Below are 17929 nucleotides of genomic sequence, written 5' to 3'. Positions count from 1 at the left end.
TCATATCCTGACGCCGCTCCTATTAAACCTACATAATGTTATAATCCACTCACTTTGTTGTAGACTGTGTGTTTGAGATGACGATCATGACCAAACCGTAGTTTAGGCTCCCTTTCCGTACCAGCTGCTTCGCTTGCCTTCCGCATCCTGATTAGTACCTGTCAATAAATTCAAATTCAAATAGTTTATTGATTTCCATCCAAACAAAAAGGAATATTCCAATTTTTAAAATGAGTAACAAATAATAATTAAAAACCGGAAAATGAAAATATCTCTCAAGAAACAAAGTAACGGCAGGCATTTTATATCCAAAAAAAAAGAAAAAAAAATCTTTAATAAGGTAATAAACAGGCAATACGCAAAAAGCGACTGAATCCCATTCCCTTCCGTTAAACTTCCCTGATTCACCACATCACTTGTCTTGCATCTCGATATAGCAATTGAGATTCCTTTGAGATCATTGTATGCCATCTGAACCCAATACCCCACCCTTGGGATGATGTTGAAGGGTAGGGAGGAAGCAATCTGAATCATGTCCCCGAACCCCCTCCCCCTCCCCCTCCCCGTTAACTCCCCTGACTCACCACATTACTTGTCTTGCATCTCAATATAGCAATTGAGATTCCTTTGAGAACATTGTATGCCATCTGAACCCGATACCCCACCCTTGGGATGATGTTGAAGGGTAGGGAGGAAGCAATCTGAATAATGTCCCCGAACCCCCCCCCCTCCCCGTTAACTCCCCTGACTCACCACATCACTTGTCTTGCATCTGATTATGGCAATGGTGATTCCTTTGAGAACTCTACATGCCGTCTGAACCCAATACCCCACCCTCGGGATGATATTAAAGGGTGGGGGCAAACTTCCCGCTTGATTGTCATACTCTAGCATCATCCGTGTCCGGGCAAAATGCCACTCCTTCCTCGCGTTCTCCTGGATAACCGGAGACAAGACATAAATGAAAATCATTTTTTGAGAACTGTAAAGGCTTGAATTTGAAGATGATTCTTGCACAGAGGATATTTTATTGACGCCATGGCTGCCAGAATTCAATTCGATTTAGCACTTTTTATTTGTGCTTGTAACAATCAATATAATTATGAAAGTGACATCTGGTTAAGCCGAACTTCCAAAAGTTATCCTAAGTCTACGCATTTTATTTAGATTATGAAACATTCAATGTCGTATTTACAGCTTATAGGTCAATTTTTTTTCTAAGTCGAGCAAATTTTCAAAAGGATTTGAGTTAGACTGTATTGGAGTTCACGAGTCCGTATCGTACCCGAGCGAAATCGGCCACGCCGAAGAAGAAGAAGAAGAAGAAGCGGGAAAAATGCACTTGAAACATTACCTATCTGTATGCATCTGAATTCTGTTGTAATACATCATGGGAACGCTCCCGTCCTGTATAAGGTCAAAAGTCTTTTATGATGATGGTGACGATTTTGAGGCCCACATCGACACCGCGAAGAGGAATAGTAGACAGATAGAAATAGAATGGGAACATACGGAGGCGGGAAAGTACAGTAATCAGGTTTTGCGGTGGCCATCGACCACGATAGCCTAGTACTCACCTCGACGCGAGAGTAGGTATTGCTGAGCATGGCGATCAGGGCGTTGAGCATGATGGTGACGACGAGGGTGACGTAGATGCCGTAGAGGAAGATTCCCACCATCTGGGTGAACCATAGGTTGTCTGAGAGTTTCAGGGAGCTCGTGGTCGTCTCGCCGTAAATCGCCCAGAACAGAGTTACGACCGACTTGAAGATACTAACATTGTTTGAACAAAGTATAAGAATCATGACAAAATAAGCATCAGACGAAACGAAACCCGTTCAAAAGCACTCATTAATGTCAGTTACCAGCTCTAATCAATGTTCCACAGTTTTATCTTTTTAATCATGAAAATTCTTTGTAAATATTGTGATTGTTGATGTTTCAATAAAACATTGAATTAAAAGAAGTGATCATGAAGATTTTTTTTTTTTTAATCTTTTTCCCCTCCACAGGGATTTTATTGGCAATCAAAAATCAATAGGTACAGAGCACAATGAATAATACAATCACTGATATAAACAATGAACTGACAAGTATAACAAAATAATTTTACATGATGAAGTCAAACAGTAAAAAGATTTTTCAACCGAAACCATCTTTTGTCAAATCTGCGTTGTTTGAAATTAAGTTGGGCAATGTATTTCTCATTTTGATAATAATTGATTATTGAGGATTTAATGATACTGAAAAGAGGAATTGTATTGTTTATTTTACAATCATATACAGTTTTTCTTACTATAATAAAAATACAATTAAGTGCACAATTGTTTTTTCCAATAAATCCGAATATTTTATTTTCATCTGAAAAGTGTAGAGTCTCACTGGTTTTGGTCCTAATCCAAACCTCTAACTCTTTCCAAATGTGATTAACATGCCTGCACTCCGAGTATAGATGCAAAACCGTTTCGATTTCTTTTCGGCAGAAGGAAACATTTGTTTACTGAAACTAATTTCAATTTGAAAAGCAAATCATGTGTAAATAATATACGTTGCACAACCTTATATTGAAACCAACGCAACGTTACATCAATGGTACACTGAAAACCCAATGAGCAATAGGATTCCCACCTTTTATCGTTCAGATCAAATATGCACTTCCATTTAAGAAAGCTTTTGTTTTCTGTTTTTCGTCGTTTCAATAGAGTGGAATAAATATGCGAGCATCCTTTTTTATGTTTAGTAATAAATGATAGCACATCTGGAATTAATGGTTGGGGGATTCTATTGAAAGTGGACCTTTTGTAGGCTTCCTTGATAGCAGCACACAGTGAATGATAAAAAAGAAAACTTGACTGGACATCATAAAGATCCTGAAAATCTTTGAAAGATAAAAAATGCCCTCCTTCATCCAAAATATCATTAATGAAACGTATACCCCTTTCACTCCATTTCTTCATATATATTGGCAAATTGCCTATTTTTATGTTATTATTCCATAAAGGATGTGAAGGTATATTGACATGATTATTATAATAGATAATTAAGAAATTACTATAAGCAAAAAACATTTCACTCCAGAAGGAGTTATAGGTCTGTTTTGATAATTCTCGAAAGTAGTGACTACCCATATATGTCATATACAAAAGAACATCTTGTAGTCTTGGCAAGGATAACGTAAGAAAGCTTAGAATGTAACTATCGATTGATCCGTTTACAATTCTCCTAATCCAAGAAATCTTTAATGATTGACAGTGTGAATATATGTCTATCATTTTAACCCCACCGTTTAAATATGTTTGGGACATTTGAATCCTACAAACTTTGTCCGGTTTTTCCTCCCATATGAATTTGTAAAATAATGAATTTAAATCCTTTAAAACTTCGTCACTAGGATTCGGAAGAGACATAATGAGGTAATTAAGCTTAGAAACCAACAAGGATTTAACCACAGTTACTCTTCCTAACACAGTTAGATATCTTTTTAACCATGATGTCATTTGACTCTTTATTTCTATAATTTTTTCGTTGTAATTATATTGTACCATCTTCTGCAAATCCGTACAAAAATCAACACCTAGATATCTAAAGAATTCATCAAATACCCATGTTAAATTACGATCAATAAGTATCTTGTCTTTTTTGTTTTTATTTAGCCCTATCCAAATCGCTCGTGTCTTATGAATATTTATTTTTAATCCAGATATTGCAGCATATTCATCTAAAATATTTAATGCGATATTCAATTCCGAAGCGGTACCATTTAACGTGAGTAAAGTATCATCCGCATACTGAATCAATTTCAAATTTTGTTCAGATATCCTTATTCCATTAATACACCTTGTATTTCTAAATAAAATTCCAAGAATCTCTGCACACAAGAGGAAAATATAGGGAGATAATGGGTCCCCCTGGCAACAACCTCTTTCGATTCTAAATTTCGGAGTGAGGTGTCCATTTACCACAATACAAGATTGAATATTTTCATAGAAGACATTAAACCATTGTATAATCGATGGGCCAAAATTAAAGTATTTAAAAACTTTTATAATGAAGCTGTGAGAAATCGAATCGAAAGCCTTTTCGAAATCGATTAAAAGCAATAAACCGGGGATATCGTTCACATCTGTATACAAAAGCAAATCATATAACAGTCGAATATTTTCACCAATAAACCGGCCCTCCATGAAACCTTTTTGGTTCTCATGTATTAAAAAAGGAAGCACCTTTTTTAGTCTATTTGCGATACATGCCGAAGCTATTTTGTATGTAACATTCAATAAAGATATAGGTCTCCAATTTCGAAGATAAAGTCTTTCTTTTTTATTTTTTGGAATAAGAGATATCACACCAAGTTTCTGAATCTGTGACATGCTACCTGATTTAAAGGCAAAATTTAAGCATCTAAGCAAAAAAAAGTTAATATCTTTCCAGAAATGTTTGAAAAACTCGACTGTATACCCATCTAGTCCGGGAGATTTACAATTCTTCATATTTGACAATGATTGATATATCTCCTCTATAGTAAGCTCGCCTTCCAAAGATTGAGATAAACAGTCTGTTAACTTGGGTACATCAGCATAATTTAAAGAGGTGTTCAAATCAATATCAATGACCTCGTTCTTTCGATACAATTCTGAATAAAAACGTAAAATCTCGGATTGAAGATTTTCCTGAAGACAAATAGTTTTATTTTCGTTATCAATCAGTCTATTTATTTGTTTGTTCACTGCATTACTTTTTTCTAAATTTAAGAAGTATTTTGAAGGTTTTTCACCAAATTCCATCCATTTGACTTTTGATCTCATCTTTAGACCATCTATCTTTTCTTTTCTTATCAAATATAACTGAACTTTCTTGTTTTCCAACATCTCAATATATTTATTTGTATTATGTCCATTTAACATACCAATTTCTAGGGCTACAATTTCTTTTTCTAAATCATTTTCTAAATCACGCATTCTTTTAGTTTTTAGTTTTATCTTTTTAATCATGAAAATTCTTTGTAAATATTGTGATTGTTGATGTTTCAATAAAACATTGAATTAAAAGAAGTGATCATGAAGATGATTATGTAACTGGCAACTGCTTTATTCGGTGGTGTAACCTACATTGCCCTAAAAGTGGGGACTGATATCTTCGAAATTATTTTGCTTTTCATACTACTACTACTACTACTACTACTACTACTACTACTACTACTACTACTACTACTACTACTACTACTACTACTACTACTACTATTATTATTACTACTACCACTACTACGACTACGACTACTACTACTACTACTACTACTACTACTACTACTACTACTACTACTCCTTCTCCTACTCCTACTACTACTACTACGACTACGACTACTACTACTACTACTACTACTACTACTACTACTACTACTACTACTACTACTACTACTACTACTACTACTATTATTATTACTACTACCACTACTACGACTACGACTACTACTACTACTACTACTACTACTACTACTACTACTACTACTACTACTACTACTACTACTACTCCTTCTCCTACTCCTACTACTACTACTACGACTACGACTACTACTACTACTACTACTACTACTACTACTACTACTACTACTACGACTACGACTACTACTACTACTACTACTACTACTACTACTACTACTACTACTACTACTACTACTAGTCCTACTACTACTACTACTACTATACTACTACTCCTTCTCCTACTTCTACTACTACTACTACGACTACGACTACTACTACTACTACTACTACTACTACTACTACTACGACTACGACTACGACTACTACTACTACTACTACTACTACTACTACTACTACTACTACTACTACTACTACTACTACTCCTTCTACTCCTACTACTACTACTACGACTACGACTACTACTACTACTACTACTACTACTACTACTACTACTACTACTACTACTCCTTCTCCTACTCCTACTACTACTACTACTACGACTACGACTACTACTACTACTACTACTACTACTACTACTACTACGACTACGACTACGACTACTACTACTACTACTACTACTACTACTACTACTACTACTACTACTACTACTAGTCCTACTACTACTACTCCTACTACTATACTACTACTACTACTACTACTACTACTACTACTACTACTACTACTACTACTACTACTACTACGACTACGACTACGACTACTACTACTACTACTACTACTACTACTACTACTACTACTACTACTAGTCCTACTACTACTCCTCCTCTTGCTCCTACCACTACTCCTCTTATTCCTCCTCCTTCTTCTTCACCATTAAATCTTTATTTTATTACAATTATTACTATACCAGAACACACTTTTCAAAAGAAACCCTCGTACAGGCATCCGACGTCGGGTCCGCCTGGCAGACGACATCATTTTCCGTGTTATAGGTCGCATAGAGCTGAGTGAAGCCGAGACCAAAGGCGACTAGCACGAAGATCAGGAGACAGAAGAAACGCCCAATATCCGATAAAATGGCGCCAAACGATATCTGAAGAGGGCCCACAAATTGGAAGGAGATAGTCGCATGAAGTAGACGCATACACGACAAGACGTTTGCCACTGTTGACATAAAAATATAGGAGATACATGTATATTCATTTCATTCCCAATTTCATGTTTCCTCCACTGGCTTTAATTGCATAAGAAATTAACTTAAAAATTGCACACGTGGACAAGACTATTATACATTAAACATGATATATGCACATAATGCATTGTATTGTATGAGGCTTTATGTACAAAATGTTTTCATTAACTCATGTAGGTTGTTTTGCTTACATTTCAGCCATCTAGCATAACTACCAGATTTCCAGGGGTGCTGCCTATGGAAAAATACACACACAGCACACCAAGGAAAATCTTGGGCAAGGAAAATCTTGGGGGGCTGAAGCACCCCTGCTCCCCAGGGCCATGTGTATGCCATTACAATTGCAGCCAATGACATATCACGTGCGTTTATGTCGACGTACATGTATCATGCCACAATGTTGACAAGTATTGAAAACAAACTTGCTATTGTCTGAATATTCCCGTAAATGTTTAAAGCCCTCCATAGGGTATTAACTAATCATAAACCATGATCATGTAAAGTCACATTTTTTTCCTTGACAATTTGAAATACAAAATGTATACCCTTTTCTCCTTGTGTTCAATGTAAATTAAAATGAGGGCACAAAAGTGTGTGTGGTGTGTGTAAGGGGGGTGCACAAAACACAAAACATAGACATATTCCCAACACGCACAACACAAACATCAACTGTAAACAGAAGAACAATGCTTCCGCTAGGTGCACTCTCAGGTGTAACCCAGTCCCATTGGAAACTCATGGCAATTTAACTCACATTTAGAAAATCAAATTAATATTGCGGTTTTATATGTAAATGTACGTAAACGTACCTGAAAAGCAGACCTCTGCGACGAGCTGGGGGTCGAAAGTATGCCATCCATGCCTCGATACTTCGTACTTGTCAAAATGGAAGTGGAATGCCTTATCGAGATTGAAAAATGAATGTGAAGATAGCGCCACAGTGTCGTTTCTGAAAGGTCAACAGAGGTCGAAATATGTTGAATATACATGAGAGAGAGTTTATTCTCGAAATGTCCAATAGCCCCTAATATGTAAAACATAAAAACGTAAAAGCCTCGTTGATTGCATCTTTTCTTTGGAATTCTCTACCATACCAACTTCGTAACTGCTATTGTAACAGCCTTGAGACCTTCACATGTCAACTAAAGACCTATTTTACCTGGATTTGTGACATATTGTGAAAGCCGTTACTGTCATCTTCGTCGTCGTCGTCATCATCATCATCATCACTATCATCAATATCACCACCATAACCACCACCAGCACCATCATCATCACAATCAACGTCATCATCAAAACCATCATCATCATCATCATCATCATCAAAATCATCATCATCATTATCGTCATCTCCACCATTATCATCATCATCGTCATCAATGCACTGTTATTTTTCCCATTCAATATCAACTAATGGAAATTCATCAAAGTTAGAATTTGTCATGTAGGAGATGTACACAATATTTCCCAAGTACTAAATACTAAGTAGAGTACCCTGATTTATAATGAATCCAATTGATCGATGTTTAGCACATGGATACATTATAATTAGAAAACACTTTGGACAAATATATCATGTATATAGGGCACAATTCGTCCGCGCGTTGAGCATGCCAGACAGTAGCCTCTTGTCGAGGCCCTGGCGGCTGCTTCCCGAGCGAAGCGAGGGATTTCCTAATTCGCGAAGCGAATTAGACCAGTACTCTGCTTCGCTATATTCCTCGCTTCGCTCGGAAATCAGCCGCCAGGGCCTCGACAAGAGGCTAGCCAGAGTCACAGGCGTAAGTAAAGATCACATGACTTTATTGATTAAAATGATTCATTAAAACTATTGACCAAAATTAATGTTTGTATATCAACATATAAATGATAAAAATGATCCTACGTTCATACTCTTTCATTATTAGGGCTTCTGGAGAAGCTTGACTGTATTTTGGTATTTAATTTTAATTATTAGGCTATTATCGGCACTGCAGTTCTGGTTTTTCTCGCCGTGAATACTGTACATACCAGGTGCCGTAAACTGACCGAAATTATGGATAGTCTGGTTTCAGGCCATTTAACTATTGTTTGAGATCGACAAGTACCTGATAAAGTATCGAGGTTTGTTGTACTGTTCACTGTGATTTAAAATTAAAACGAGTTATAACAAGGGATTGATTTTTTAATGATTTTTCGATGAGCTGCATTTAACACGTGACTGAATAGGAGCCTGGAATACTCATGTCTGCCCTACACACATTCTACCTGGGCCCCGTCTTACAAAGAGTTACGATTGATCTAATCATTCGTAACTCTATGGAAATCCATCAGTGTCATATTTTTTCTCCAGGATATTTGCAAAATGTCCTTTGTAAACAAAGGCGCGCTGACACACCAAATTTTCAAGAAAAAGATGAATGTATGAATATATATCATTTCGAGAAAATATTTTGAACAACATGTTTTTAGATGTTGACGTTGCTTGCTTTCCATAGTTACGATTGATCAGATCAATCGCAACTCTTTGCAAGACGGGGCCCTGATGTTAGTGTCGCTGGCTTTCCATAGTTGTGACTGATCGGTTCAAAGGGTATTTATTTAAGTGTAACTTACTGGTACATTACGTCGTTTACTCCAATCTGTTATCCGTGAATGCAAGTATTAAAAGTATAAAACACACAACAACAAAATTAAAAAGCACACACAAGTCGACATAGTCGTAAAAGTTGCAAAGAAAACATTATTCCTTAATACAATGCAGGCTCTACAAGTTGAGCTTTTTAAATCAGCTTTAGACAGAGGATAAGGTAAAAAAAAAAGTATTTATCTATCTATTTATCTACACGTCAGTGGCGTAACTACGGGGGGGGGGCATGGGGGGGGCACGTGCCCCCCCAATCGGCTGGCAAAAAAAAAAAAAAAAAACGGGAGAAAAGGGAGAAAAAGAGGGAGAAGAATTTATTGTACATTATAATGTTATATTATATTATATGTTGTGTTATATTACATAAGAATTATTTTTTTTCATTACTTTTTGAAACATAATGTGCTCAGGGCCTATTTGTTCATTATTCCTGGTACTAGCATTGTCTGTTTAACGAGATATACATGTACAATCATGTTGTACCAAAACGTCCTGTTTTCAAGTCAATATGCACCAAATATATATCATCGCACTTCAAGTTATTATTGTTTTATGTAGTGACATATGCTTCTTTTCATGACTACTTAAAGTGATAGCCCCATTTTAAGGTCTGTATATAAAAAAAATCCTTGTTCGTGTTCGTGCTTACGTTCGAATTAGTGGATTGATGAGATTTGTCTGCTCTTCATGAATTCCCTGAAATCGGTCCTTAAAATGTCTCTTTTTCTAATGTAAATATCAAAAATTTTCAGCTCGCGCTTCGCGCTCGCATCATTTGTTTAGTGAAATCCGTATGGTCATAGTAGATTCCTACAAACAAGCCTTAGAATGCCCCTCTTCAGATCTGAATTTCCTATATTTTCAGCTCACACTTTGCGCTACTGAGATGCGTATGATAATCATGATTACTATGACTACAAAAAGCTCTTCATGTGTTTGAATGTGATTCTAACAAAATCAGCAATCGCTTGGCACTCGCATTGGATGACTATGGTGAGATATGTATACTCTTAATGGATTAAAAAAAAGAAATAGTCCTTAAAATGTCCCTGTTTGGGGTCAATATATACAAATTTTTTCAGCTCGCGCTTCGCGCTCGCATCATTTTGTACGTGAAGTACGTATGGTCTTCATACATTCCTACAAACAAGCCTTAGAATGCTTCTCTTCAGGTCTGAATTTCCTAAATTTTTAGCTCGCGCTTTGCGCTCGCAATATTTGATTAGTGAGATGCGTATTCTAATCATGATTACAATGACTACAAAAGGTGTTTCATGTTTTCTAACAAAATCAGCAAGCGCTTGGCACTCAAATTAGATGAGTATGGTGAGATACGTATTCTCTTATTTGATTTCTAAAAGATAATCCTTAAACTGTCTCTGTTTGGGGTCAATAAATACAAAAATTTCAGCTCGCGCTTCGCGCTCGCATTGTTTGTTTAGCGAGACAGATACGTATTTTTTTTTTTATTTAATAGCTTATTTTGACCCTTTTTAGGTATGAGTTTCAAAAATTTTCAGCTCGCGCTTCGCGCTCGCATCATTTGATCAGTGAGATACATTACATATCCGTTTAATGGCACAGTCCTTAAAATGTATCTATATAAGGTCAATAGGCCTATAGCTGGTAATTGAGCGCGCTTTGCGCGCTCACTGAGCGACTCAAAATTTTTGCTGGTGCCCCCCCAATGCCGTGACCCACGGTACGCCACTGCTACACGTATTTATCTATCTATCTATCTATCTATTTATCTAGTTATCTTTTTATCCACTCATATTTTTTTTTAAATGCATTTCCTATCCATGTATCTAACTGATTCATTGGTTTATTGATTCATTCATTTTTGTAAACATAAATATGAAAAATATAAATAACAAGTGGAATGCCTCTGGCGGTCTCACCTGCATCACGCGATTCAATATAGCAGCAGTGCTGACTTTGAAAACTACTATAAAATTATTATTCACACCATTCATATAATGATACAATACTACGTTCATTGATATTTGACCTTGATCATGTGACCTAAAACTTGCCAGTGATACTTTATTACCCCTATATCCACATTTATACACTATATCTATAGATTTTGAAAGTTATAACAGAAATCTAATAATTACCTTTAAAATGGCCAAAGTTCAATGACCGTAAATGACCTTTGACTTTCGTCATGTGACCTGAAACTCGCATGAGATGTTCAGTGATACTTGATGACTCTTACGTTCAAGTTTTATGAACTTGACCAATAAACTTTCAAAGTTATGACGGTAATTCAACAAATACCCCCAACTTGGCCAAAGTAATACTTGATTAACCTTATGTCCAAGTTTCATGAACTAGGTCCATATATTTTCTAAGTTATGATGACATTTCAAAAACTTAACCTTGGGTTAAGATTTTGATGTTGATTCCCCAAACATGGTCTAAGTTCATTGACCCTAAATGACCTTTGACCTTGACCATGTGACCTGAAAATAGGGCAGGATATTCAGTAATACTTAATTAACCTTATGGCCAAGTTTCATGGACAAGGTCCATATACTCTCTAAGTTTTGCTGTCATTTCAAAACTTTAACCTTCGGTTAAGATTTGGTGTTAACGCCGCCGTCGCCGTCGGAAAAGCGGCGCCTACAGTCTCCCTCTGCTTCGCAGGTGGGACAAAAATCAAATCAAACTCGATATATCTAATTGATCATGAAAAAATAGATGAAATATCAAGAAACATTTCGTGTAACCTGATTCATGATTTTACGTCATAAATACCATTTGACGCCAATGTAGGCTTATGATTCCAAACAAACTACCAAAAGTAAAAAAAAAATTGTAAGTAAGTGAACATGTTGTTAGCCGAAACAAATGGCGTTGAAATAGATGTTGGTGCGAAATAAAGATAATACTGGAATGACTGCAGACCTTACTGATCGTGATTGCTAGAGCTATATAAGCCCAGTGAAGGGCAATTGTTGCGAAATCAGCTATATGCCAGTACACTGAGAGATATGTCTTCAAGCCTTGAGCGTAGACTAGGGTCACATGACGCCAACTCATCCCTGTTATGAGAGAAGCAATAAAAGGAAACCTAAATATGTCATCAAATGTCAGTGGAAAATATTGCAAAGTTATAGAATGTGAGAGTTTGTTCACATTTCGTAAAAAATGATCAAGATAAATCAGGCCCGTATATAAACCTTTTTTCAAAGGGGGAGTTTTCCGTTGGCCAGACGTTTCATGTTGAGATAAAACAAGAACCTTTCAAATATGTAACCGTATAGTCCTTTAGGCAAATGCAATGTTTTCTCTCTTTTTTTACAATTTACATTCGATCTTCGTGCTTGAAACATTATCATCTTTATTCATAACCAGAAATACGCAATTTTTTCTAACGTGAGTGTCATTTTATCATCATTATGGTCATTATCGTTCTTTTACCTATTACCCATAATAGTACAATTATGAAGCGCGACCCCAACGGAAAGGTTGTGTAGGTATATTTGGTGCATAGGTATCCTGTCGGGTCATGACGAAAGCGGATGAAGTCTGGGCACTCGACGAGGGAAATACTGATACCCATAGTCATGGATAGGAGCGCGTAAAGAAAGAAGATGTGTGAACACGTCTGGAGGATGTGCTGTACAAATCTGAATGGGGAAAAGAGAGATGGGACGTGTTTACACGAGGTTCTACCATGTCTACGATGATAAAATGGTAGTGGTACTACAATGTACACTTGAAGGACACCAAAATCTGGGTTATTTTTATAGAGACTTAGCGGGAACATTTGATTTATTTTTCTTCAAAATTGAGATACAGGTTAAGAACGATTTGTGGAAGCTTGATTGAAAATTATTAAATTATTGGCAAAATTGTTTAATAATAACAGAATATTATGGCAAGATCTCCATACATTTTGCGCCATTGTCGTCTAGTTATATTTCATTATCACACAAAGTGCATAGGAGAGTTTCTCTCCTTCTTTATACAGTAGATAATGATAAAGACCCCATCAAGAAGAAAGCATGTTACATTATGTTGATAACACACATGAGCTCAAGGTTCTAGTTTTCCTTTTAACAGAGAAGAGATATATAACATGTTCTCATCTGCATTAGATAACAGTATTACACACGTGTTTTGGAAGATGCAATTAAAGTTACTGTTAAGTTGCATGATGAAAAGTGCAATTGTAAGTCTTACTCCATTCCATAATATGTTTAAGAAATTGTAAATATAGTCATTATATGATGGGTAGATTAATATCTGAAAGAGATAAGACCGACTTGGTTTTTAGACCTAAATCCATTTTAGATCATTTTAACGAACAGTTCTATTCGAAGTAAGAGGTCAATGGCAAAGGGTGTTCGAAGATTTAAGCTGAAATTTGATTAGATTCAATACTTGGTGGAGACTTAGTATTCCCCTTTCTATTGACGCATGCAACGACCCCCCCCCCCCAACCAAGTTTTCAAAATATTGTGTTTTATTGAATATCAAACACACAGTGTGCATAAGATACTTCAATTTCAATCTAAATACAAAATATGTCCTGGAATTCATTTCGGTCGCTTCGCACCTTCGCTTGTACACATACAAATTCCTATTAATTTTACGTATTTTCTCCTATATGGGAAAAAGGGGCGCCACTTTTATACTCACGGAGTAGCCATCAGCTTGTCAAACCATCGTACACAACGTACATTCTCTGGGAGGATGATATTCAGAATACCGATGAAGGGAAATAAGAAGACAATGAGGATCACGAGAAAGATACGTGAAATCTCTCCGAAGTATCCCCATGGGATAGGGCAGTCGGCATACCACCATTGCAACATATACTCCTGGCAGTAGCTGTGAGATACAAACTGTGTATACAATTTTGAGAAACAAAATGTAATGGAGCAATTGGGGGATAAAGATAAAAGTTCTGTTTACACCCCCGGAAAAGGCAAATAATGATTAATGAAATAATTACAAAAAAAATTAATGAATCTTTTGAACAAAATTAAGTCATAAAAACGTATTGTTTCAAGTGCAGCGGAGCGTATAGGCCCACAGTTATATTTCATACACGTGATCAGTAATGAAGGGTAAGAGAGATTAAAGCTGCTCTCATAAATGCTTTAAGAATGTTTTGACATACACTGCCAAAACTTCCGCTGTTTATTTATCACCAGCCCGGAATTTATTATGTCCACACCAAAGAAGTGTTGAACATCACCAATTTGGTTTTGGTCTAACACCAGATAGGTGTTCATACAACACCAATTAGTAATAAAACAGCATCGGTTTGGAATCAAACTGGTGTTGTTTCAATACTTCTCTGGGTGTGGACATAATATTCAGGGCTGGTGGTAAATCAACACCGGAGTTTTTGCAGTGTAGAAACCTAATTGTGAGAAAGTATCTTTTCAAAATATGACATATATTTATATCAAAATTATTGTTACTGAATTTCACAAAAATTTTAATTATTTTCTTAAGAGGGTGTGTGCAAAGACTAGTTTACAGCACAGTGTTCTATCAGAGGACCCCACGATGCATTTGACTCATTAGAGGATAGTACCTCTCTCAGGGGTTCCTCTCTAAATCAAGCACCCGTTAAAAAAAGATTCTTACTGTTTGATACTCCAATCGGACAACTCGCTTTAAACGTCCCATTGGATCCGTGGGTAACCCCCTTCTCGACACACTCCGTCGAGATCCATCTGTCTCGGCTCTCTCGTTGAGGGCCTCCCATATTTCATCCTTGCACGTTGCGCAGTCGAGCAGCCGAGTGAGCAGCAGTTCCAGCCGCTTGTGTATGACGTCATAGCATGAAGAGAACACCTGTCGCTCGTGCCGGGTCTCCTCCTTCAGCCGCTCGCCCCAAGACAGCGCCGTTTCGATGGCGTCGTCGGCGGTCAACAGGATGTACGAGTTGCTTGTCATGGATTGGTACCACTGCAGACGAGCGAGGGCGCGCTCTAGTGAGTCGTCTCTGACGCGTGCGAGGGTCTCCTCTTCCGTCGGCATAGTCGCCCCATTGTCAAGGAGCAACTGCAAGAGTTATATCGCATGGAAGAGCAAGCGAGAGAGACGACATATAGAATAAAGAAAATAAAGTGAGACAGAAAGAGAGAGGGAGGGAAGGGGAGAGAATGTGTGCATTATAATTAGGATATCCGTCAAGAGAAGAAAATTATCTCATTTCAGGGTAACCATTTAACTGTTCAGCGGTCCATACTTTTCTCTACAGATCTCTTGCAAGCATATACTTACCATTCCACATAAAACATTAACAAATGTCAAAGGAAAATAAGTTGAATAATATAATATTAAATAAATATATAATGCGAAAAACATATTCACCGTATTAAGAATTCTCAAGGGGCTCATAATGAAATTCACATAAACTTAACTCACAATTTACAGTTAAGCCATTAGAAAAGTTTTCAAACTGGCCTTGAAATTTTCAACTGATCTACAATTTGTTAGATAAGTTGGAAGATTATTCCATAGACGGAAAGCAGCTGATGCAAATGCACGATCTGCCGTTGACCAGAGCGACCAGGTTTGCGAAAATCAAAAATAGAAGGTCGGAGCACAATATGCTGTCAGAAGAATTTTATAGGTGAGAGGATGTTCAACAGGAAGTCAGTGTAGTCTGGTGTAGGTGATAGTGGGTATTATCACAGTAGTAGCTACACTGTAAAAACTAAAGTGCTAATTTAGCACTTACAGTGCTTTTATAGTGACTGCACTACGAGTGCTGATTTTCTAGTTCAAATTTAAACTAGAAAATCAGCACTCGTAGTGCAGTCAGTATACAAGAACTGTAAGTGCTAGATTAGCACTTCCTTTTTTACAGTGTATAATGGTCCAGAGACTCACAACAATCACAAGGTCAATGGTAGCCATAGCTCTCCATTCATGTTCTGGTCACACAATAGAAGAAAAGCACAATAGCTATTGACATCAATACCACAGATGGTTGACCATCGGCTCATACATGAAGATGAATAAAACACAAGTGCATTAGTACTCGTTCAATAGTGTTCAGTCTATCATCTAGCAGGATTCTGGAGTGATAATAAAACAACTAATAAAAGATTCAAATTAATATTCTTCAATCACAGAGAATTGAATAAAAATAAAAAAAGCTCAACTACAGGTGCAACCTCCTATAGGGCCCTGCCCACAGATAATTATTATATTGTTACTGGGGGTACTGAGCATCGTCACATTACCCCCAGTAACAACAGATAATCCTCCGTGGCCAGGTCCATGACCTCCTGGCGCCACTCATAAATTTGTAAAAAGCGCGTCAATATTGAACTACGTTTTTTGTGGTAAATGGTATGGTAAATGGTGGTGATTTTTTTACCTGATTGCTAAGGAAGCTTGAATGCTTGTAAGCAAGCAACCAGAAGACCGACGGCTTAAGCTCCTCTCCGAGGGACTTGGTCATGAGGATAAATGCCTTACCAAAGGCATGGACCTATCCACGGAGGATTATCTATTGTTACTGGGGGTGCTGTGACAATGCTCAGCACCCCCAGTAACAATAAAATAATCCTCCGTGGATAGGTCCATGACCAAAGGGCACTAGCACACCAAGTGGGAATCGAACCCTGGTCAACAGAATCTGAAACCCCCGCTCTACTGACCTATCGCACCTCCATTTTGCGCCTCTTTCGTGTGTTTTTAGACAGTTTTTGTGGTATTTTTAATTGAAGTTAATCAGGAGAATCATAATATATTTGCACCATAAGAATGACTCAAGGCGGGAGTTTAAATGTAAACAATTTAAAATAAGAAAAAGAAAAATAGAAATGTAATTGATATCAATTGATATCTATCATGAATATCCTTACCTGAACAATGGTCAAGTCATCTATTCTAGAAGCTAAGATGAGGGGAGTAGTACAAGGTGGGAAATTATTCGTCACCGCAAATCTATTAATCAGGTCACTCCCTTTACTGTCAGCCTGTTATAAGTAATAAAATGAATAATCTAATGAACATGGTAAAATAGCGATTAATTCAGCCCTACTGGATGTGTTTTATAATGTTAAGAACTACTGTCTGTTTAAAGTAAATTTAATTCAAAGGGAATCAAAGTTAAATGCAACTTATTTCTAAAGATTTGAAAATGAGATTTTAGTTTTAAAATCAAAGAAATGTAGTACAAAACTTTTCTTAGGACAGATGACATCGTTAGCATTATTGATTTATTATTTTGGATATTGGGTTGACTGATTTTATTTGTATTGAACTGTTTTGAAATAAAAATCTCTTTTGAAGGAGGTATAACGGAGATATTTAAATTCATGACAACTTTGTCTGTATAGATGTAAGGGGAGCCAACTTAAGTTAAATGGAACTACCAATGGTACAGAGACTGAAGGTTTGATTTAGTCTTCCCTGGCTGGATATACTGGAGAAAAAAAAAACAGGCACATGCTTCGTGTTTTTTTTTTTTTTTTTTTTTTTGGGGGGGGGGGGCTGAAAATCGGTATTATACTATACCAAAGATATAAATCGAATTTCGGTTCTTACTATATAGTTATGCATTGATACATCGTCCGGCAGAACAATGATCTCCATGACAACCTCGACGTTGCGGGATTCGATGGCATGAAGTAGGGCGTCCTCTATAGGTACCTTACAGGTAATCAAGGTTCTCAGAACATCTGCCAT

The 17929-nt window shown here is 36.9% G+C and overlaps 1 protein-coding gene across 1 annotated transcript in view; it reads right to left on the bottom strand.

Annotated features, from left to right (window-relative positions):
- LOC129274641 (transient receptor potential-gamma protein-like) overlaps positions 1–17929 on the bottom strand; it is a 21265-nt gene extending 3336 nt beyond the window's left edge. The window contains exons 1-12 of the mRNA XM_054911415.2: positions 17789–17929; positions 17104–17217; positions 14867–15286; positions 13907–14112; positions 12683–12891; positions 12167–12303; positions 9223–9248; positions 7437–7576; positions 6353–6599; positions 1578–1773; positions 754–936; positions 54–158 (exon numbers count right to left, since the gene is read on the bottom strand). Of these exons, the coding sequence (XP_054767390.2) occupies positions 54–158; positions 754–936; positions 1578–1773; positions 6353–6599; positions 7437–7576; positions 9223–9248; positions 12167–12303; positions 12683–12891; positions 13907–14112; positions 14867–15286; positions 17104–17217; positions 17789–17929 (2124 nt within the window). The remainder of the gene's footprint in view (positions 1–53; positions 159–753; positions 937–1577; positions 1774–6352; positions 6600–7436; positions 7577–9222; positions 9249–12166; positions 12304–12682; positions 12892–13906; positions 14113–14866; positions 15287–17103; positions 17218–17788) is intronic.

This window comes from Lytechinus pictus, chromosome 13, assembly GCF_037042905.1.
Source record: "Lytechinus pictus isolate F3 Inbred chromosome 13, Lp3.0, whole genome shotgun sequence".
NCBI classification, from domain to species: Eukaryota; Metazoa; Echinodermata; class Echinoidea; order Temnopleuroida; family Toxopneustidae; genus Lytechinus; species Lytechinus pictus.
This window is presented reverse-complemented; position numbering and strand designations above follow the sequence as displayed.